The following is a 23,496-nucleotide window of genomic DNA, read 5'->3' as shown; positions in this document are numbered from 1 at the left end:
ACAAATTATACATTTAAAACGTGTTAATTTAGTGAGTTAAATCAACACGTATTAAGCGTGTTCCAATTTTAAACACTAAGAAACGTATTAAAAGTGACTTCAATAAAAACACACGTCAAGTGTGTTAAATTAACACACTTGGATTTGCAGTGTGTCGACTTTCGCCTCGCAGATAAAACACCGCGCTTACGAAACGCCGATGTAAAATCGGAACGTCGTCGCGCGAAATATAAAGCGAATTCGATGTGTGTGTGTGTGTGTGTGTGTGTATCGAGCTGACGTTTACTTCGGAAAATGAATCGTGAAGATCGTTGCCTGACGATACGAGTTCTAAAACAGAGTCCGCGTACTCTGATAATCTCCGAGCACTGCCGTTTCTCTTATCGGCGTTTAATTGAAACGCGAACGACGTCGAAGTAAATTTCGATAGCTCGCGCATAGCGACCGGCAGAAAACTGTTATTCGCTCGTTCGGCTCCGATTCGCGGGAGTATAAAATCAACGCGAGATTTCTCCGAGACGAACGTTTATCGTTTGTTTCACGATATTCGCGATATTCAACGGAGAGACGTTTGATTGGCCAATTAGTTAATTTCTCATTAGATCTCGAGAGATCCGCGATTCATTACGTAAAGATCCGCCAAGTTCGGTTTCCGTTTTCACGACGATGGAGACAGACGTCTTCCCTATTAAAGCTCCGCCGGATCGTTCGGTTGCTATTACCGCAATTGGTTCGATTCTATTTACGTGTCTGTCCCGCGCATAAATTGCAACGATCGGTCACGTAATCGCGTCTCCTCCGGTCACAGTCGCCGATTGTCGATTATTTGCATCGCCGATTGTGTTGTGTTGGGCTTAATCGGGCGCGATTACGAGAGAAAAACACTCGAGAGTCTGAGATTTGCGTCACCTCGTCGCTCGGCAATCGTCGGCAAGCGGCGCAATATCGATCGGAATTGCTAACCCTTGGATTTTAAATTTCTAATCCCGTTGTAAAACTTGAGACAAAAATATATTCCTTTTTTTCTAAATATATTTTCAATCTTAATATCTTAAAGACGAATCTCGTGCGGATCGAACGCGATATCTGCCCTCTTTTTTCTCTCTCTTTCTCTCTCTCTCGAGATTTTATGTATCGAGAAAGTCCCGGGGAGAGGGGGGCGATGCTCGACTATTTGTTCATTAATTTGTCATCGACCCGAGCGTTAATTATTATGCCATTAACGAGCCGTGTCGCTCGGTATAAAAATACCGCGCGCATCAACAAGTGTTGCGAAATGGTGAAAAAGCTCCGCAAATTCCGCCTGTCCGGGATTCGATCTAACGATCGGCTTTTAACCCGTTACCCGGCCGGCTGGGATGTTACTCCTTTACATGCTGTGCCTCTCTTTATGTGTATGAGATCGCGATCGCGCCGGATCCCTCTATTGACCGCAAGAATTTATTCTCGCTTCTGACGCGGACCGTCGATCGCGATCGTGTAATCGGGATTAATGAACTGACGGACGAGCGCTTTCGCAACGTTACATACAACTAACTGTGCACGATGTGGATTTAAGAGCATCTCTCGCTGGGGGTTTGACTTTTTTTTTTTTGAATCCCGGCAACGATAAATTGCCGTGATCGCTCGGCCGCGAGCGCGGAGGGAACAAGAAGGAAAGTTGCGAGGGGAGCTCGACGAGAGTTAATCGCGAATCTCGATCTGGCCGCGTGCCCAATATTTCAGCGCGATTTCGTGCATTCTTAACGGCAGTTAACTCTCGGTTATTTCTCCGCTGACGTCAGAGGAGATTTGCTCGGCGAATATCGCGGCACTCCGGTGCGGATAAAGAAGTTTGGCGCGAGAAAAAGTATTTGTTTTCCTCTCCCCCCTCTTCTCTGGGGAGATTCCGCTGTTCGCGACTCCCGATCGGGAGGTTTTTGTAGCAATTTCTTTAATTTCACAAAGAGTCGAGGAGTTTTGAATATTCCGGACGCGTTTGAAAAAATAAGTTGCGATTTAAATTTCAATTGCAATCTCGTGATAAAAACGTGAAAATTCAAGCCCTCTCTTAGTGTTTGATTTATCGTAATTCATATTCATGAACGGCTACCGTCGTCGGGTAGTTTCTCTCGTCGGGATTTGAGTAAGTGGGGTCGAGCCACATAAAATGATCATTGCGCCGCGAAACATCTGATTATTCCGCGCGCGCGCGAGGGGTTAATCGGTCAATTAGCAAGTCAAGGGGAAGTGAATCACTTCCCGGTGATTTCAGTAAATCGCGCCTCTCGATCTTCTTCGAGGGGGAATCCGTTGATGGACGTCAGATCTCTCGGTATACACGATCAAGGTGCGTTGATACGAAAGCGCGCGTTCACACGTGCCCGTTTGCACGTGACAGCCGTAATTGTTGTCGGTATTTACCTACCGCATTGTTCTGCGGCGATGAGCACGACAATATAATCGAGCGGGGACGGTTTTTGTGTTTATGTAACGGCGCGGTAATTTCTTCGCGAATCGACGTGACACGATTGCCGGGAACAACAAGTCGATGGAGAATTTTTACGCAATCGATTCCCGATCGTCAATCGTCGGGGGAACTCTCGAGAATTTTTTGAGTTGCATATAGTCCGAGGAAAATTTAGTTGCACACAAATTTCGAGGTTTTACGAAAATAAATGTTCGCGCGCGACACAAAAGCGACGCGAGAAAATAACGCGCTGTATAAATTTCATTAATCGTCGAAAAACGCGTACACGTGTGTTCCGGCATTTATTAATTTCACCGGCGTCGCATGTCGTTTAAAAACGGCATTTGACGAGAAACGATATAGAAACGAGATTACGGACGCGATAAAAACGCACAACGTATTAATATTCAATTCAATCTCTCGAATGCAAATTTCCTTAAACGGATCTCTCATGGATATTCATTCTTCGGGGGGGTTCGCTTCTCTCTCTCTCTCTCTCTCTCGTTTCGCGACGACTGTGATACCGCGTCGCAGCTTCTATCGCATGCGCGCGGCCCACGCGGATGTGCTTTGTACAACACAACGCGCGTGTACGACGTTTGTGGAAAACGTCGAAAAATTGCGCCGCGTCTAAGTCGAACGCACGCGACGACGCATCGGAGGCTTGATGGCAAAACTGCTGCGCAAAAGGAGAAAAACACATTATATACCGTGTCACGGACGCTGCGACGACTCGTTTGAATATTCAGAGAGAGACTCCCACGGGGCTCCCGAGTAATCGTGCCGCGTCGTTCGCGGGTACCGCCCGCCAATTACCATCGCCGGTTGCATTGTATTGCGAGAGAGGAAACGCAAGGAGTTCGTCCGTCTCTCCCGAGGAGGTTTGTCCGCGCCAACCGACTCTCCGTTCTTCGCGGAGAATCAGAATAAATCGCCGATCCGAGTGGGAAAGCGAGTCAAATTTGCTTCCCGTGCGGTTTTGCTGTGTCGGAAATGCATTCGGAGCACAAACTTGAAATCAAAAAATTATCTCGAATTTCTTTTATTTGCAATACGTTTATCTTAGACAAAAAAGAATAAATTATCAGTGCATAAATAATATCACAGATTTGTCAATTGAGAGAGAGAGAGAGAGAAAGAGAGACCGTTCTGGAAACATATTTTGTTTAAAAATAATAAAATAATTTATTTTACTTAAATTTTACGCGCTATTAGTTTTCCTTTCTCGACGTCGAGATATGATTGACGTTGAAAGAGCGAGGTGTCTTGGGATCGTGTCTTGTCCCGCGATCTAAGGAAGAGATAGCGACGGCTAATCGCATAATCGATGAATTGACTCAGCAACACACACACACGCGAGCGCGCGCGCACACACACACACACTCGGGCGTCTTATATTCACGCGAGGAAAAAAAAAACGGAACAAGTTCCGAGTGCGTGCAACAACTCGGGCGGACGAGCGTTTATGAGAAAAACGTTATACATTGTGTGCGCGCGCCAATAATACACGGCAAAAGGGTTGACATTTCGCGCGTCGTAATTAAACGAGCGGAACAATGACCATTGTCCAACACGCGCGCGATAAGGATTTGCCCGGCGTATAAAAATAGAAAAAAATCGGCGCAATAATATATGTAGCTCGGTGCCTTATTATCGACGTTTTCCTTTCGGACCTCACATGGCGTTGCCAGGAGCCAGGTACTCGGCCGTAACCTTCTGTGTTGCAGCTGTTCTCTCTCTCTCCCCCTCTTTCTCGATCGAGTCCTAATCTCCGATGAAACATTTATTCGAGCGATCGCACGCGAGAGAGTTGCCGCAATTAATCGAGCAAAATTGGAGCAACGAAAATTTACAAAATGTAGAAAAATCTGAAATATAATATCTGGAAATTAATTGAATTGTTTCTTCTCCAAAAATAATTTATACGACAATTGTTCCTGATGTGTGCAAAATTAGCAGAAGTCGAGTTTGACACGATATCGAGGGAAGAAATATTGTTGCGCGCGCCGATACGTTGCACTCGGTCAAGGTAAAACTTTAAAGGGGAGAGCCTATATATTATAAATATTATTGCTAACCTGGAAACGAACAGTTGCGCGGTCGGTTATTATTACGCCTATCCTAAATTCGGTTTTTCTTCATTCGCGTGTCCGTCGATTCCGAATCGATTCGTCCGCGAATCATCCCTTCCACCGCGGCGCGCGCCGTCTCCGCGCGCGACTTATTCTTTTATTTTGCGCCAAATTATGTGCCGTGACAGGTCGATGTCAAGTACAAGGGACGTCGTGCCGGATGGTACGACCCCCATCATCGGTTATATTTGCGAAAACACACACACACACACACTACATTTCCCGTGCCATCCGCCGCGAACTCCCGCGAGATTAATCGATGTTTGCCACGACGCCACGGGATCCGTCGCGCTTTATCGTTCTCCCGACGATATATTCCACATCCCAAATTTCCGCAATCCCTTTAATTCCTTCCACGTGACTCACTCCCCTTGGTCTGTCTTCAATCTAAGAAGAATATCGTCATTCGTAATCTACGTCGTATCGAAAAATCGATTGTTTTAGAATTTGTTTTAAGAGAATTTTAAAGTTTCTCTCAGATTATTTTAGACTTTTAAAAACATTTTTTTGTTGTCATAAATCTCACACGTTTTGAGAAACAAAAAAATGGTTGAAGTAGGTTCAATTGAAAAATTCTTTAATTGAATTATTCAACGCTTGGCTTGTGTTATTTCTCTCACAATTGAAAAACAAAAACCAACTGATTTCTGAAAAATTGAAAATGTCAATTGTTACATGATATACCGCGCGCGCGCGCGCGCGCGCAATATCGGGGCTAGCTTGGGGTTACACTTTTTAGCGGCACTTGGCGCGACATTGTTGGAACCGCTCGGTCTCACACGACCCGCGCAAAGGTGCGAAGGAATATTCAAAGAGATCCGCTACAAACAACCGAAGTTTCCGACCAACACGTGTCCGCGCGAGAGCGCCAGATGATTGACGGTTTGTCTCCTTCTCTCTCTTTCTCTCTCTCGTGTCGGTCGCGCGTGAGATGCGTGAAAACGGCGACGTGAATGTGTAATTGATGAGAACAACACACGGCGCAGTTTCCACAAAAGCCCGTCGGTGCCTCGCAGAAGCGTTAATTCCGCTCATTGTAGTCGAGCTGGCAAAGTGGATAATGGTGGTGCGCGACCTTATTTCCTAGGCACCGCGTCGATTAACGCGGATGTATGTGAGATACCGTCGAGAGAAGATACGCGCGCGCGCGCACCACCACACGTGTGTGTTATACGCGCGGTTTAGTTGTCGGTTTGCGCCGCGTGAATCTTATAATCAGCGTGCATCGGCGTTCCTGATGATAGTCCCCGCGTCCATCCCCGCGCGCGATCGAGTAGCTCCTCCGTCGCGGTCCCGTCATTCAATTGTCCGATAATCTATTAGAGGAACCCGGCGGTTAACGACCCTTGTCTCTTCCTCTCTCTCTCTCCTTTTCCACCTCCTCTTCTTTCTTCTCTTCTTCCTGTGAAAAGTAGTCTGCAGGCGTGATACCGTAAACCTATTTTCAGACGCGAAATTGCACCTCGTAAAAACCGCGCCGCGTTACGTAGCGGAATACCGTTCGTAACGTCTCTTCCTCCTCCTCCTCCTCCTCCTCCTCCTTTTCTTCGCGCTTCTAGCAGATATTTTCTTCGAGAGGTGCTGCATGCGCGATGCCGCCTCGGATTAGTCGCGTCTCGACGAGACGAGGAGTCGTTCGCTCCGAAGAGGTTTTTTTTTTATTATCTCGGTCGATGTAATCAGCTACACATCTACGGTAACGCCATCCGAGGACCAAGTTTTTATCACCTCTCTTTTCCGTACACCCGGCGAATGTGAAAGAATTTCGGTTTGCTAGCAAGTCGGACGTTCGTATCGGCGATAAAACTCTCGTGTACGCAGAGAGAATCGGTAAAAACTTCTCTCTCTCTCTCTCTCTCGCCCCGTAAATAAAAAAAATTCAGTTCTCGCATGACTCTCGACTGCTCTTTAGAAGCGCGTCGTCATTGTGTATCTCCTGTTTTCTCGATTTTAAACCATCGCCGTCCGAGCTCGCTCATAGCCTTTCGACACGCAATTTCTTTCGCGAGCGGGGCAATTCAGAGGAAATAGCGTTACCTCGCGAAAGTAATCTTGTCTCGGAAAACCATGAATACCATTACTATAAATCATTCCCGCGCGTTGTTGAAGAAAAATTTGAAAACCAACCGGGGTCGAGCGGGGACGATCGTTATTACTCGCGCGTGGCGCCCCTCGGCTCGATGCCGCATCGCCGAGAGGCAGGTTGATTTAGTCTAATTAACACGAGTGCCCACACGCGCGCGAAAGGAGCGAGGAGATAGACGCGCGCAGAGGCGTCGCGCGCCTATACGTCATGCAGCATATTTCCCGGCGCACCCATCCTGTGTCCCCTCCAGGACTCTCCTCGCTTCCTACGGCCTCGGATTGATTATCCTCGTTACTTTGCGCGCTCGTAACTCCGCGGCTACCACTCTCGCGTGTGTGGGCACACACGTACACACGCGTGTCGCGGCCCGACGCGATACTGACGCGACCGCGGCGCCGAGAGACACACACAATGGGACAACGAGACAAAAAGTTGTCGGAGTTGAAGAAGAGAAGCAAAACTCCGCCAATAATGGAGTTTAATGCGTGTAATAATCGATCCTCGGAAAATTTATTCTCCTTGTAGAAATTTTTACATTATTTCTTGGATTTGTTTTATCACACACTCACAGATTTCGTTTATCGCGGCGTTATCGCCGAAGTTTATTGTTCTTTAATTTGATTTTGATCGTCTAGAGAGAAAGAAAGAGAGAGAGAGAGAGAGAGAGAGAGAGGAGACTGACTTCTCGAATTAAGATTTTCATCTTCTCCGATCGACGTGTTCGACTTAATTTTTGTTTGTTCGATTTGATCGTCTAATCGTCGCGCGATTAACATCTCGAATTAAGATTTTTTCTCATTTTTTCTCCGATTCGACTTGGTATCGATTTTATCGCGCGAGACAAAACAGGAATGTAAACTTCTCTCAATCGCGCGATCCTTCGTCGAAAAAAATGAAGCAAAAAATCAGCGGCTCGCCGATCGTCCAAGGTGGATCTAAGCAAAATGCGGTCGCGTGCAGGTTTCTCGCGAACGTTTCTATCAGCTCCTCGTATGCAATCATTCGCGATATAATAACAACGCGGAAACGTTCATTCATCATCGTGATTGTGCTGCAACAACACGCGCGATACATACACACACACGCGGCGCACGAAAAAATAACCGAGAGAGAGAAAAGAGGAGAGGTTCTGTGTCATTAATTAAACCGTAGCGTCATTTCCTCGATCGTGAGTTAACGATATTTTATTATATTACCGTCCGGTAATTCGAGCGTAACGCATAACTGAATTAATAATCTCGCACAAGAAATTTTCAAAAGAAATCACTTTGCAAAATAAAATATAACCCCGCGATACGTTCCGGTCGCGCGCGGCATTCGAAGTAATGATGTTTACCCGTTGCGCGCGGTTTTTTTCTCGTTAGAGACGCTAATTAATTTGAGCTTCTGCCATTAGTCTCGCGATCAAGCCGGCGATCCGTTCTCTCCTCTCTCCGATGGAGAAAGAGAGGATCGTGCTTTCCGAACGATTAAAAAATCGGGAGCGCGCGCGCCCGAGGAGGCGCACACGCGCCGTTCCCTCGCTAATTGAAATTGCGGTCCTAATTGAACTCCCCCGTTTTTACGAGGCGGCACCGAAAGAGAGAGAGGAAGCGTTTCATATTCCTAATTACTCCGAGACCCCTTCCCCTTGTTATTTTTTCTTCTGTTGCCCTCCCTTCCCCCTTTTTTTTTGCTTTCGCGCACGCGACAATGCACACGCGCGGCCGCACGCATCGTGTGCCTCGTTAAGCGGAAAACAACGCGTGCAGGAGAGTTGCGTCGCCCGCGCAAACTGCGTCATCGTCAGACGGTTCGTCTGCCGATTCGGCGTGTAACCCATTATATTTCGTCGACGAAGGGAACGAGGGAGACCGACCGGAAAACGCGCTGTGAATCTCTTGTTTTTTTTTCATCTAGCAGTAAATGTTGAATTTAAAGCAAAAAACAATACTTTTGTTATTTGATGAAAATGTTAACCGTGGCGATTTGCGTTCGATGTTTCAGGGTGTTGAAGCCACCCGGCGGTGGTAGCAGCGATATATTCGGCGCAGCTCCGGAGGAGACGAGCCCGCGACGCGTCAAGACTCACAACCAGTCCCAGTTGGGCTCGGCGCTGTTCGGCGACGCAAACGGCACCGACACGGCGACAACCGCGGTGTCGCCGCGCAACAAGCCCGGTAATGATTCATACAAACGCCTGTTTGGCCCCCCCGATGCCCCATCCACCACCCCAAACGCGAGAAATCACATGCGCAGCAATATTCCCCTCTGCGGGGGCTCGTCGCCGGTCTCGTCGTTATCGTCGGGCGCCGCGACGTCGCCCGCGAAGAGCACAATCAGCAGCAACTGCAGCAGCAGCAACTCGACGTGCATCGCCAACGGCTTTGCAAGCAACGGTAGCAACTCCAACGATATCACAGGTAAGGAATGCCCGTCGCGGACGAGGAAGCGGCTTGTTCAAAAAAACTATCCCGGGGCGGACAAAGAAGTTTTTTTCACGTTATCTCGTTGGAATTTTGTCACAAAGTAAACTCAGTTATCTTGTCTTTTTATATCAGGTGTTTCGGAGATCAACATTTTTTTTTTATAGAATTATAACCGGACTAAAGAACAATTTGATGTATTTAAAATTTTTTTTTTTTGTTTTTGATGTATTTAGAATTCTTTTTGCTAACTTTTAGTTAAAGAATTTTTTCTTTTTTGATGGATCAAAAGAAATGTCACACTGGCCGCTCCGGGATTTGCCGAACTGTTTCCGCATTCGCGGTCGAGGACACTTCCTCTTCGATAATATCGCGTCCTAAAGGGCGCGATTATTCTGATCTAAGTTGAAATATGTGTGTGTCGCAGGCTCTCACGGCGTGCAAATCGCGCTTATTATCGATTCTTAGTTTTTCTCACAAAAAAATTTTTTTCTCATAAGTATACACACGCAATTGAGAGAAAAAAACAAGAAAACAAAAACGTGTTCCGTGTGTGCGGGAATTTGCGGAGCTAGCGAGACACTATTTAACAAAGAGAAATCAATATGTTGAAATTTTCCTGTTCCGATATTTTAAATGTGTGTGTCGCATTTTTTTTTAATATACGTCACTTTCCTTGAACTGTTCGCAAGCAGCTTTTAGGAGAAAGAAACGATTTCGTAAGTGTGTAAACGAAACAATTTTTTTTCAAGTAGATGACACACGACACACCGCCACACTTTCTTATTTGGTCACAGTTTTTTTAGAACATGTCAAATTCGCGAATTTATTTTTTTTTTTTGACGCTTTTTCGAGAGTAAAGAAAAATTCGGCAAAAAAAAACAAAAAAAATTATACACGAGTGTGAAATTTTTATCGCGAAAAAAAGAAACGTTGGATTCTTGAGTGCGATTTTTCGAAGTGAATTTTTCATCACGGCATATCATCACTTGTTTTATCTCAGGGCCTGCCACGAGATTAGAAAACACATATTTTGAGTTAGACACACACCGCCACATTCACCGCTTAGGCCTTAAGTTTCGTATTTTTACCCAGTATAACATTATTTACATCACATTATCTTTCGCTTGAAGTTGAATCTATTATTTACATCATGTTTTCTTGTCACATTTCGCGCTCACCTGCGACTCACTTCGCGGTAAACGACATTGGAGGAGCAGCAAATTATAACAAAAACTTGGTATCCAATTATTTTAAATGATCAGGCACTTTACCATCGAGAGAATCTCGACATATGGAAACTAAAAATGTATCATTGTGCGTTGTAATAACTTCGCGAGAAGCAATTTTACAAGTACCTCGTAATGCAACAAATAAAAAAAAATAATAATAATAATTTCAATGTCGTTTGCGAGACGTAATCGTTCACGTAATTCTGACGTTTTTTTTGTACGAGATGCACCATTATAGCAATTACACGCGATACACTTGTTTATAATAATTCTCGGATTTTACTTAATAACAAATAGCACGCGGAATGGTTTTTTTCTTACGATAACATCGATTTCACGACAAAATAATATCAGAAGGATACCGTGTTGATAATATTTACACATTTTATCGGCAGAGAAGTAAAAGTGCTACGGAGATTTTTTTTCTTTTTTTTTTTTTTTTTACATAATTGACAAAACATGTGTGATTTGTTGGTTTTGCTCTCATTATTCCGCCTTGGTTTTTGTATCTTTCGCCGCTAGTATTTCATCCCTTCTTCACACAATTTAAACACAACATACAACACACCGTTCTCTATGTTGCTTCAATCTTAATTTCCGTCGCACGGACGAATCGAGGATATTTAATTAATTTTATGAAATGTAATTAAAATCCGTCTTTCTTGCTTTGTTAAATAAAAATATCAGATTGTATCTTAAAAACAAACAAAATTACATTTTTGCTCGGAATTTTCTCACAAAAATATCCGCGATCCGTCCGTACGAATTGCCGCGCATTAACACAAGTTGGTTGGGTTTATACGATTGGTTGTGGGTTTTGCGACGGTGTTGCGGTGCATGGGGTGAAATGGTTCTCTCTCTCTCTCTATCTCTCTGGCTTGCGCGTCGCTATGTTGCGCACGTGGCGGCGAAATGTCGGCTGTGGTGGTGGTGATGACGGCTATTAAACGGCGCGGATGCACCCTTCACGGTGTCGCCGCATCCCCCGCCCGGCAGGAGGATCGCCCTGCGTGCCGGTGCGCAACCCGGTCACCGGAGACGGAATCGAGGTGACGCCCGTGAGACGCATCCCACGAAAGTGTCGAGGTAACGTTCAGCAATTTATCCGATTGTTCTTCCCGTTTGTTTTCTCTCCCACCCTCGCGAGGGGGGAGGAGAAAATGTGAAACTATAGAAATAGCACCGACGTAAACACACACACACACACGCATCCTTAGAGTTACCTTGCACCGAGACTAGTGAGTAAAAGAAGTTAGAACTCGAAATTAGTCGAAGGAAATTTTACGCGATACCACAGAAAGACAAACAAAGTCGCCAGACTTGAAATTAATTAGATATAGAAATAATTAGACGTGCAAATGTGTGTCAACTTTTAACAACAGTTTTTGTGTAAAATGAAACAAAGTCGCTGAACTCGAAATTAATTAGATATATACAAATAATTTTTTTAGATTACGAATGTGCAAGAGTATGTCATTTCTTAACAGTTTTTATAGCGTTAATTGACCATCGAGCGGCCTGATTGTGTTAATTGAAATTAAAACTCAATTTTTCTCTCTCTTAATGTTTTCGATCTCTCAATTGATTCTCGATTCAACGATGCCTATCTAATTGGTCCAATTTTCCGAAAGCGAACGTCTGCAAATTAAAAAAAAAAAAAAAAGTAAAAAAAACCTGGAAGATTAATTATCGCCAGTTTTGCCGTTTCGAATCGCGGAATTTATATAATTGAATACTTCCGTTAATAAAGCGCTCGCACGCTAATTGTATAAGATGTAATAATACGCGCTAGTGTGCGCTTATTATCTGCAACTGGTGCAACTAGGGCGAATCGCCTCGGAGAGAGAAAAGATTCTTAATTATAGAAATAATAAGCATACGTACACACACGCGCGCGCGCAAAATTAATAAATATTTATGCGGAAAGAAACAAAGCATTTTAATTTTTTTATATGTTTCGCGCTATTTGAAAGACAATCGTTTGCGAGATCGAAAAGAAGGAGAGAGAGAAAGCTCTTTTGTTGCGACGACAAATTAATGTTTGTTCATTTTCTCTTTTATTCATCCGGCATTACAATTCGCGCGTCACACGTCGCGAAACCTCATTCGAATTCTCGAGTGTATTGAAGACTCGCTTGTGTGTCGAAGAAATGTTTTTTTTTTTTTTTTTTTTTTTTTTCTACACCACAATCGGACATGATTGACGACGTTTTAAAGCGAGTCTTTAATCCATCCATCGCCTCACGTTCCGGCATTCATGTGTATAATGCTTACGGTAAGTTCATCCGATCGTGCTACAAAGCGTTATAATAGGTAAATGATACCTGCATAGATTGTGTGTGCGCGTGTCTGTTCTTCGTAGTTTTATTTCAGGTGTCAATCAGGCTCGCAAAAGAGCAATAGACGATTTCGATTTGGCTTTACGAAACTTGCGATTGAGTTATGTGCGCTTTTAAATCGCCTCTGTATAAGATTAAAGCTGTTCTCTTCTCTCTTATTTCCCCCCAGTGTGAGCCCTCAATCGATGTAACTGAGACTGTTATGATGAGACGACAATTTGAAAGCTCGAAATAAAATTTTTTTTTTAAACTTAACAACTATTCTTCGTTAATTTGTTTAAAATATTTTTTATCATACGTTTTTTTAATTTATATATTTTGTACTTTTATATACAAATTTATTTACTTCCCTTAAACGTGGAAATTAAATTTAATTCGAAATTTAATTAATTTAATTCAAAATTTTAATTACGCATTCGGCATATTCGGTTCGATTTTAACATTTAGTTATAATAAAATTGCTCAACAAAACGACGAGTTATTTACATCAATTGAGAGTTCAAACACGTATTTTTTTTCTAGTCTTAACGCTTGAACGACCGGAAGCCTATTAATCGGCTTGCGCGCCACCGAGTCGGTAACAGATTCAGGCGGTCAATTAAGTGTGTTAAGACTGTTAAGTGTTATTAAGTAGTATTGTGTGAATATAGACAACAATAGCATGTGCGATGGGGGTCTCAATCTGTCAGTGTTTCGTGTCGGACGTGTAGGAACGTAAGGACGAAATTGACTTTGCAATTATCTACTCTCAGAATCATTAAAAGTATCTTGTGCACGGTGCGGAATATATCTATTGAAAATTTTGTTGCGTTAGATTGGTTGCGAAAAGCTTGCGATTTTTGTTATTTAATAAATAAAAAAACTTAATCAAACAACAAAATTTATTAACAAAAACCGCAATTACTTTTTTGCATTGGTCTAACACATTTCGCAGCATTCTGGACGAAAAAATGTTTATTCTCAGGATTCGGTCCAGAACTACGGTGACTTCGCAAGATTCTATTGTACACGTTCCGAAAGGGAGACCGATCGATCCCGAGAGTTCCTACGCTCTGAATCACTTGCATGCTAGAGACTCGCGTGTTCAACGATGTAGAAACTGAGATGTAGCTCAGCTCCGCTGTTCTTTTCGATTTCTTAATCATCGAAATATATCTCTATCCTGTCTGGGAATAAGATCTTTTTTTTTTTTTTAGCGTAATGTTTTTGCGCGTTGTTTGACGGGTAGCGCGAAAAAATTTCAAATCAACTCGAAAGATCTTTCATTGAACATTAATCAATATTCAGCGAAATTGTTTATCATCTTACGTACAGAACTTAGACGTCGAGTTTAGATCTGATCGATCACTTTTAGACGAAGCACGTTTTGTCGTCGCCTCGTACAGATATATAAAATTTGTCACGCAGTAGCAATTACATTTAGTTTCCGATCTGTCTCGAGGAACTCGAGAGAGACGCCCGCTCGCTCATAAACGCCTTGGACGTTGGAAAAAAAAAAAAAATCGGGCGCTCATCGGGATTTCTTTTGTTTGCGACAACTGGAGCTAACGAAAACAAAAAATGATTTTTCCCGCAGATGGCAATCCGGTAACCGGAACTGGCTACGCGTCCGAGGCGCAGAAGAACGGACCGGTCGTGCAGAACGGAATCGCCAGCTCGAATTCCAGCAGCAGCGGCGAGAAGTCGAACGACACGTCGCCGATGGCGAAGCCGGCGACGCGCACACGCGTCCCACCCGGTGGCTACTCATCCGGACTCTGGTAAAGAGCGACCATCCCCATCGGTCGCTCGGGGTCGTTCTTCCCCTCCTCCCGAGGGGGTGGAGAACAACACTCTGATTAATCCTTTCGGCCCCCGTAACTCTTAAAATCTGATTACAAAGCCCGTGCGTAATTCCCGTAGTAGGACTTAAAACAAAACAAAACAAAAAAAATAAAAAATTGTTCCCCGTCAGAGCGAAAAAATCCGAGAGTGAAAATCCCACTTTATTCTCACCGTATTCCGTGGCAACGACACGAGCCGGAATACAACTCTTTTCTATGAATCTTTCTACATAGAATCCCTCGCCCGATTCAAAATAGCCCGCGCGAAAGTGTACAAGAACGGGCTTTAACTAGATTTAACTTCCTTTTGCTTTGTATCAATTCGACGAAAAATACATACATAAAAAAATATATACAATAACAGTAAAAACAAGTAAAACGACGTCTCTTTGCGTTTTTCAATTTTTGCGACTGGTCACTCACACGGCCTCGAACTCGGCCTTTTTCTCATCTCGAAACACACGTGAAAAATCGGTTACTTTTTTCTCTCTCAATCTTCGGAGAAACTTTGACGTGTACACACAATCACGTCGTCGGAGGGGGGAGGGGGTGGGCTGAAAGAGTTAATGAGAGCGAACAAAACAAAAAGTATAATAATAATTAATAATACGATCGTCTATCTCCCGAAAGAAAGACAAGTGCGAAAACGAGCAGAGACGTCGCGTTCGTAAGCGAAGGGGAGATGATCGCGTTCACAGATTCGCGAGACGGATTTAGAGTCTTTTCCAGACTCTCTTTCTGAATACTCCGTTTTGTCGTTAACGAGCGAGTTGTGTAAAAAGATGTCTGCCCATAAGTGCGCGCGCACAAGAGAACAAACCGATTCGCCGGGTGTTCCTCCGAGCGTGAATTACCGGTCCTTCAATTAGCAACTCCACCACGGACTTTATATCGCGTAACTGTATAGAGGTAGTTAAGGCGATCATCGCGGCGTAAAGCAGCGCGCCTCTCGTCCGAGCTGTTGTGGTCGGCGAAACGATTCGCGAGTCATAAATCACTTGGGTTGGGGAAGCGCGCGCGATTTCCTATCAGCGGGACGACTCCGCAATGCGAATAAATCGGAGTTACTCACGGAGGGAGCTCTCTCGGGAACGAGAAAATGAAAGCATTTTATTTTTATCGAGAAAACGCGGACAGATGCCGAGAAGAATAATTTGAATATACGGACGAGTTTGTGTGGGAACGAATTTCAATTTTGTTTTTTTTTTTATTTCTTTTCTCTCTGTCGAGAGACGATACGCATTTTTAATTTAAATTTTTGCTTCGATATTCGCGTTCCTCGGAGAGGAATCCGCTTTGATAAAAGAGAAAGAGAGAGCTTTAATTCATTTGCACTCTTCGTTCATTCGATTTCTTCTCATCGCTCTTGTCATCCGCGATGAGAGGAAATCAATCCGCGATCGCGCGACGTTTTTGCTCGTTTCCGACGTGTATTGCCGTGATCCTATAAAATCATCTAATTGGGAAAATTACACGTCTCTCTGACACACAAGGAACAGAACTGCTCTCTCCTACCTTGTGGGAAGTGAAGGGCAGTGATATGCACACGTACAAACACGCATACACGCATACACACACACACACACACACACACACACACACACACACGTGCAGAGAAGTACTGAGAGATCGTAGAATCGTAGGATCGCGATGTAGCGCGGCGTCGAGTAGGAGCGAGAAAAGACAAAAAAAAGAAAAAAAAAAGAAAAAAAAACACAACCCTGATAATCCCTTGCTACACGACGGGAGATACGTCGAGACAAGTAATATACACGTAAGGATAATCAATTAATCGGATAATCAACACCTCTTTGAGCATAGAGTGTACCAAGTCGAGTCTCGTGATACTGGAAAGTGATTAAAAATTCGTATAAGAGAAAAAAATAGAGAAAAATAAATAACCAACAACTAAAGAAAATAAAAGAATAAATTAAATTAAAAATCACACATGAGAAGGATGGACTGAAATTCGGAGCGCGATGGAAAAAAAAAAAAAAAAAAATTGCGAAAGGACTTCGGAACTTGTACATTAGACGTAGGAACATGTTATTTCGAAGAATAAAAATATATCATGTGTAACCCATTAAACCAAGTCAAGTGCTTTCTTAATCTCTCCGTGCCTTCTTATAATCGCTTGATTTTTGTCGCACGATGTGTGAGAGAAAGACGACGCGCGGCCGAGAGGTGTGTATGTGTGTGAAATATGAGAAAAAACAAACCTCTCCTCTCTCGCCTAATTTTGCTCGCGAGTATTAATGCGCGCGACACATCGACAACGAAAAAAAAAAAAAGACAAAAACGAACGCGCGATGTCGCGAGAGCTCTCGCCGCGGAAAAGCTTCTCGAAAAAAAAGTCAAAGGAAGGATCATCGTGTGTATATTTCTCGATTCACGCGTGAAAAGCTATTATTATTTATCTATTTATATTATCGGTATTGTATACTTATCTCTTGTTTCTAACGGGCAACGCGCGCGGGGAGACCGCGCACGACGAGAGAGAGAAAGAGAGAGGATGAGAGATTTTTCGTCGTGCGCGCGTAAACACGCATCCGTTGTCGCCCCCTTCTCCCTCTTCGCTTTCTATGTAGCAGCGCGCAATCGAATGTATTTATTTTCACAAGCAAAGAGCCGTGCACACATGTATCGTTTTCTTTTTTTTTCCTTGCTCCTTTAACGTAAAGGATTCTCTTACGCGGTCGTTTGGTGTGAGTTAAAATTAAGTTGTTTGTGTAACACACACTATGCATCGTATCCATCAGTAAAGTAGCCTTTTTTGTACTCTGGCAATGATTAATAAAATTTTATAAGCAAGCTGACGGTTTTGTTACTCGCTCCTTTCCGACAGACAGACGGATGATGTGATAAGATCAGGATGTAAAGTGTTTGTTTTTTTTTTTCACATGGCTTGTGTTTTTAATATCAAAATAAAAATTCCTTTAATATACAGATCGGGAACGAAGCGCAGGTACGTATGTGTATCCATCAATGTGCATTGCAATTGGTAGAAAAACAAATTCGTACAAAAGGACAAAACTAATTACGACTCACCAGTTTCTACGTACGACAATAAACAAAAAATTAACATGTTATTCGATTTTTTTCTAAATCGAACGAGTATTTGACGACGCTAACATTACGTAATTCTATTTTACAAATTAATAATGCGGATTGAGAAAGGTAACTTGAAACGCACGTATCTATATGAAAATTTTAAGTTAACAATTATATTATAGTTGCTTAAAATACTTATGTGTTTAATACTTTTATATGTTATTTTTAATCGAATTTGAGAAAATTTTTTAAGTTATAGAGTAATTCTTCAAGTTTTTCAAGAATAATGCCTCGAGTATTAAAAGTAAACGGTGCTTGTTTACGTAATTAATAAATTTGATGACGCAACGTTAAATAGCGGCAATGAGATCTCTCATCTTTGCGCCGTTGGCTTTGCAAAGAGCAGCGAATATGTGCTTGTGATTGGTCTCCTGCTCCATTCTTCTGGCTATCTCGTGCGCTCTCTTTGTTATAACAGACGGCACTCCCGCAAGTCGGGCGGCATTGAATCCGTAAGATTTCGGACAAGCTCCCTCGCTGAGTTTGTACAAAAACGTCACCGTCTCCTGCGACACTTCCTCCTCCTCCTCCGTTTCCACCATGCAGGCCTAAAAAAATTAACGCACACGTCGAATATTTTTTTTACATGAACCGAAGGAAAAATTCATATCGCACAGATGTGAACAATTTTCTCTCTCTCACCATATGCGCCAACGTGACCTCTTTATTGGTCTTGTAATCCTCGACCAGAGAATGATAGTGTGTCGAGAATAAAGTGCGACATTTGAGCTTGGTCAACGCGTCGACGACCGAGGCCGCTATCGCCGTGCCGTCGTAGGTTGACGTACCGCGTCCTGCGATAAGTGAAATATAAAATTTTCTTCGATCGATCTCGCGTCTGAGATTAGAGTCAGATCGACAACTAGTATAAAATATGGACTATTCTTACCCAACTCGTCGAGAAGAACGAGCGAGTAAGGCGTGGCGTGTTGCAATATCGCGGCGGTCTCGCTCAGCTCCACCAAGAACGTGCTCTGGCCGGCGAGAATATCGTCGTTCGCGCCCAGTCGCGTGAAAATACGGTCCACCAGCGTCAGGCGGCACGAACTGGCCGGTACGTAGCTGCCCTAGTTACGCAAGAAAATTAAATTCAAATTTTTACGCGGCGCTCAATAACCGATCGTTAAGTCTCTCGCTCGCTCGATTTTTTTCCTCAGTAAAAACTTACTATCTGCGCCATGATAGTGATCAAGCCCGCTTGGCGCATGAGAGTGGACTTGCCTCCCATGTTCGGTCCGGTGAGAATCATGAAGGACGCGTTGCCGCCGGTCGCCAACAGAGTCTCGTTTGGTATGAAGCTGTCGGACGTAATGCAAGGATGCTTTCCGTCTCTTATCTCGAGGAAAATCTAAACGAACCAAGTCTGTATTGTCGCGCATTTATGACGAATTAAGGATAATCATCGACATCTGGCACGGGGATACCGTTATTACCTCGCCGTCCGATCCGTCGAGTATCTCCGGCACGCACATATCACCGGTTTGCGCGTAATCCGCGAGAGAGATGAGTACGTCCATGGTGGCCAATTTGTAAACGGCCGTATGCCACATATCGTACTTCTCGCTAAACCGCGCGAATATCCTTCTGTTCAGATCCTTCAGCACTTTGTCCCTGTGCTCTTCCGCGTTCATTTGTCTCGCCAAAAGTTCCTGCAACGGAAATACAAAATTATCCCGTGACACGGCAGTTTCGATCGTCAACGATCGCGTTGGTCGACATCAAAGCACTTAGAAAGAAATATGAGATTTTTTCAAAATAAAAAACTTTTTATAATTCTTGCCTTAGCCTCTGCGGTGTAATAACGTTTGAAGCCTTTCCTTTGTGACTGCAACTCGTATCCGGGACCGACCTTCTTGACCTGCGACTCGGGAACCTCGATCTGATAGCGTTTCCTGTCCGATCCGTAGAACGATATTTTCACGCCGAAGTGCTGCCTCTGCTTTTCCAAGTACTTGTCCAGATCTCGTTTGTTCTCGTCGAGCTCGACCAGCACCGAGTCATATTCGGCGTCCACTCCCCTTTTCGGAACAATGCAACCCTGCTTTTTCGCTTCCTCGTGATCGAACGCCGTCTGTGGAATTTTTGTTAAGGCGCGGACGTGAGAGAGAAAGGAAAATGAGCAGTTGGAAGAATTATCGAACAGAAAAGCGTTACCTTGAAGTAATCTAATGTTTCTCTTAATTGAGGAAAATCACCGTCCGGCTCGTATCGGGTACAGCGCGTGATCAAGTTACTTCGGAAATCTGCAAATAACGATTGCTGCTAACAACCGCGCGCAAATTACGTGACAAACTTGAGTGAAAATAAAAAAAAAAACATACTATCGAACAGTTCGACGAATTTCAAGACTTCCTCAAATTTAGCGAGCGTTGTGGTGAAGTCCAAAATTACTCTCTTCGAGTAAGTCGGTCCTTCGAACATGATGGCTCTGCCGTCAGGATGGTTTTTCATTCTAGCTGCGTTTCCCTGAGCGTGGATTCTGTCGGAACAACAAAAACGCGCATTCACACAATGACGACTTAGTTACAATGTTATTATTTCTAATAGTTTCTTCTGACGTACTTGCTCAACAATCTCTCAAGATCCGGCAGAGTCGACAGAATCGCCCGAGCCGATTGCATCACGTCGATCTGATCCAGCAGTTCCTGTACAGCTTCCTGACGTTCTATTATAACGGCTTTGCGGCAAGACGGTCTGCAGATCCATTCGCGCAGCAGTCTATAAAATACAAACAAAACACACGTCTGGTCAATGTAACGGAGATTAATGTGGAAGAGGAGCTAGCGTGCGAGATATTTCGCGACTTACCTTTTACCGAACGCGGTGCAGCAACGGTCGATCACGCTGTTCAGCGAACCTTCTCCGAAAATCCTCAGATTTTTTATCGTGACAGCGTCTATTACCATAGTATTGGCGTAATTGAGACCCGCCCGACTACCCGCAGCCAAGAAGTCCGACGGGATGTAAGTGTTGAAGCAGCCCTGCGCCAACAATTGCTGATCGAGCAAAAACTCCTTCAGTATGTACACGCAACCCCCTAGCGCGTTCACCGCTAGTTCCTTGTTGTCAGCCGGCGTCAAACCCAAGTTGTCTCCTGAACGCGAATAAAAATAACAAAATATCTAAAAACAAAAGTTCTTGTGCAAATTTCGTACCTTCATTGAGATATGGTTTCAGGCCTTCAGGCCATGAAAAGCTAGAGTCCTTCTCTTTCTTGAAATAGTCCCCTTCGTGAAGTTTCTTTAAAGAGAAGATTGTTTTTAAATTAACTAAACGTGTAAATAACTTGTGACACGCTAAAAATATTATCTGTACCAACTTTTAACACTGTCGTGGCGGACCAGAACTGAGTTTCACGCTGCAACGGATCTTTTAGCGCTGCTGGCAGAGTACCGTTTATCAGCTGTACCGTTTTTTGCGACAGATTACCACGTTCGTATATAATCTAGAAAATAAATAGCAGTGGAATATTAGTGTCTACGAGACACAGATGATTGATCAGTAGATCATCATTATCGCGTACATGAACTGGCGGATAATGAGCTAGCAAAGTCAATAGTCGCGAGTTGCAACGGTCGTCGTCGAACTGGCCGAGATAAAATTCGCCTATCGTCGTGTCTATGAAGCAAACTCCGAAGGAACTGACGGTCGAGCCGGGATTGTATCTTTCTGTCAGAGACAGCAGGTAATTGGAGTTGGGCGTGGACGCTTCCACGTCCAGCGGAGTGTACACCCTGGTGCCTCTGGTGCTGACTTGACAGATTTCTCGCTTTACGACTTTGTCAAATTTTGTCGGCTTCGATACTGAAAGTTAAGAAACACATGAGTATATTCATCGTTTTCCGTGAATTCTTTTACGTGCTACTTATACAAAAGAACGTTGCCGCTTAAACTTTTCACATACCTTTACTGCAACGCACTGACATCATATCCGGGGTCTCCGTTTGCTCGACTCGCGCGACCTTGTATCCTCTTTCTATGAGACTCGCCGAATAACGACCGTAACCGATTTCGGGAAATCCGGAATGCGCGAACTCGCCCTTTAACATTCAATGTTGCGAGAAATGAATTTTTCCAAGAGTGACTTTCACATACTTCTTACGGAATACTTACTCGCATGTATGTCAGACTGAGCTCGTTGACACCGATAACCGCATCCATGTGATACAACTCGTAGAACTTGCCGACTTTGAAAAAAAGCACGCAATCAAAACGATTGCTCTTCAAATCCCACCATTGCCTCATTGCCTAGATAAATTTCACAGCTATAACAAAGTACTGAAACACACACACATGCAAACAGCATAACGCGAAATAACGGCAAAACTTCTTACAGGAGTTTGATTGTTTAAAAAGTCGGTAGGCACAAAAACTGTTTTGGGGTCATAATCTGGATCCTTCGGTGTTCTCCTTTGTTTGTCTCTTATTTTGTCCGGTTGCAGAAAATCGTACTTCAAGTGAGGCCAAGTCTGCGCAACAGGAAGTCCATTGCTCACAGTTTGACTTTGCATTTGCACAGGCTGCTTCGATTCCTTTTTGGTCTATAAAAAAATCAAAAGACCGAGTCAAGGATGAAGACAAAAATTTGAAAAAGCACCTTGTATTGAAAATTCTGCTCTTACTGCTTTTGTATTAGTAAGTGAACGTTTTGATTGTCCTGGCTTGGTTCTGGCACCGGATATCTTTCTTTTTTTCTAGAAGAATATTTGTATTAAATACAACATTCTCTCGTTCTTTGTGTAATAAAAAAAATTTTAGAGTAACTTGGAATAGTTCTGTTTACCTCTGGTGTTTCTTCTTCAGTGGAAGGTTCATGTTCTGAATCCCCTTCTGAAACCGAGTCAGATTCTTCAGACTCGGATTCTGTAACAAAATATTTCACACAAAACGATTTTATTTCTCTAATAATCATTTTGATCTAAGACTTTGCATATGTGTATGTCACGTGCTTGTGTGATATACCAACCTGGCTTAAACTCATCTCCAGAATCTTCACCGGAATCATCTTCAGGAATAATAAGACGTCTTCTCTTAATAGGCTTTATAGGCTCATCCTCCTCATTATTTTCATCTTCTTTGTGTGATCGTTTTTTTGCATCATCAGAAATTCGATTTTCCTTCTCTGTACTTTTGTCAAGTTCTATACACAAGTGTATAAAAATATAAACAATACATATGTACTCTAATCGAGAACGTGACACAGTCTCAATATATATAATGTACACGTTTAGGAATCACGTAAATTATATTATAGTATTTAATCAAATTTAAAATTATATCAATCAGTTTTTTGCATACAAGTATATGCAAAATTAAATAGTGCAGAAAAAAACAACAACGTACGAGGCAACAATTACACATTTTATCTCGATACGTGTTGGTTTTTTTTTACTTCGATAGCAACACGTACTTCCCTGTTCGAAATTTATCATCTCGAAGAACAAACCTTTGTTTCCTTTTCTCCTCTTAGGTGTAAGCGACTTTTGCCTTTTGGGAGTCTGTGACTTTTCTCTCTTAGGAGTTTGCGGCTGTTCCTTTTTGCTCTCCGGTTTTTTAACAGTCTTCGGAGATGTGAAATAATTAAGTATCGTGTTTACCTTAGGCATAATTCGCGTTGATACGGACTGACACAATGGATTTACAAAGATATCGGGTATATCAAAAAGCTACACAGGAACACCAGAACGCATTTCTCTGTCGCAAAGACGCAATGGATGCGAAACGTGTTTCGCGGTCTTTTGCGGAACACTAAAGGCCATCGCACATGAATCTCCGTAACCATAAGGCTGGATCCTCATACAGACACCGGCGCTTTGACACCGAGCGTTGATTGGTGAAAAGTGGGTAGTGGGAGTAAACGGCGCTAAAACACCGGAGCTGTCATGAGGATTGAGTTTTTCATGATTTTTTGGCGTTGAA

General features: G+C 43.4%; 2 protein-coding genes across 3 annotated transcripts in view; one reads left to right on the top strand and one right to left on the bottom strand.

Moving 5' to 3' along the window:
- LOC109859323 (microtubule-associated protein Jupiter) overlaps positions 1-17,277 on the top strand; it is a 30,627-nt gene extending 13,350 nt beyond the window's left edge. The window contains exons 2-5 of one of the 2 annotated variants that reach the window (XM_020437449.1): positions 8,654-9,069; positions 9,768-9,791; positions 11,301-11,390; positions 14,220-17,277. In XM_020437449.1, the coding sequence (XP_020293038.1) occupies positions 8,654-9,069; positions 9,768-9,791; positions 11,301-11,390; positions 14,220-14,407 (718 nt within the window). In that variant the 3' untranslated portion in view covers positions 14,408-17,277. The remainder of the gene's footprint in view (positions 1-8,653; positions 9,070-9,767; positions 9,792-11,300; positions 11,391-14,219) is intronic. The other variant, XM_020437450.1, reaches the window with a different exon arrangement.
- Positions 17,278-17,378: 101 nt separating this feature from the next.
- Positions 17,379-23,275, bottom strand: LOC109859322 (probable DNA mismatch repair protein Msh6). The gene is made up of 20 exons (XM_020437448.1): positions 23,024-23,275; positions 22,544-22,717; positions 22,361-22,440; positions 22,200-22,271; positions 21,912-22,118; positions 21,691-21,825; positions 21,482-21,617; positions 21,101-21,381; positions 20,897-21,022; positions 20,733-20,817; positions 20,386-20,671; positions 20,140-20,295; positions 19,899-20,056; positions 19,732-19,820; positions 19,358-19,648; positions 19,011-19,226; positions 18,746-18,925; positions 18,467-18,644; positions 18,220-18,371; positions 17,379-18,125 (listed from the first exon to the last, which is right to left on the bottom strand). Exons 1-20 carry the CDS (start codon positions 23,181-23,183, stop codon positions 17,868-17,870), a joined length of 3,420 nt encoding a protein of 1,139 aa, XP_020293037.1. The 5' UTR covers positions 23,184-23,275; the 3' UTR covers positions 17,379-17,867.
- Between the last annotated feature and the right edge of the window lie 221 nt (positions 23,276-23,496).

The sequence above is a fragment of the Pseudomyrmex gracilis genome, unplaced genomic scaffold, assembly GCF_002006095.1.
Source record: "Pseudomyrmex gracilis isolate BER0280 unplaced genomic scaffold, ASM200609v1 scaffold_257, whole genome shotgun sequence".
NCBI lineage: Eukaryota > Metazoa > Arthropoda > Insecta > Hymenoptera > Formicidae > Pseudomyrmex > Pseudomyrmex gracilis.
This window is presented reverse-complemented; position numbering and strand designations above follow the sequence as displayed.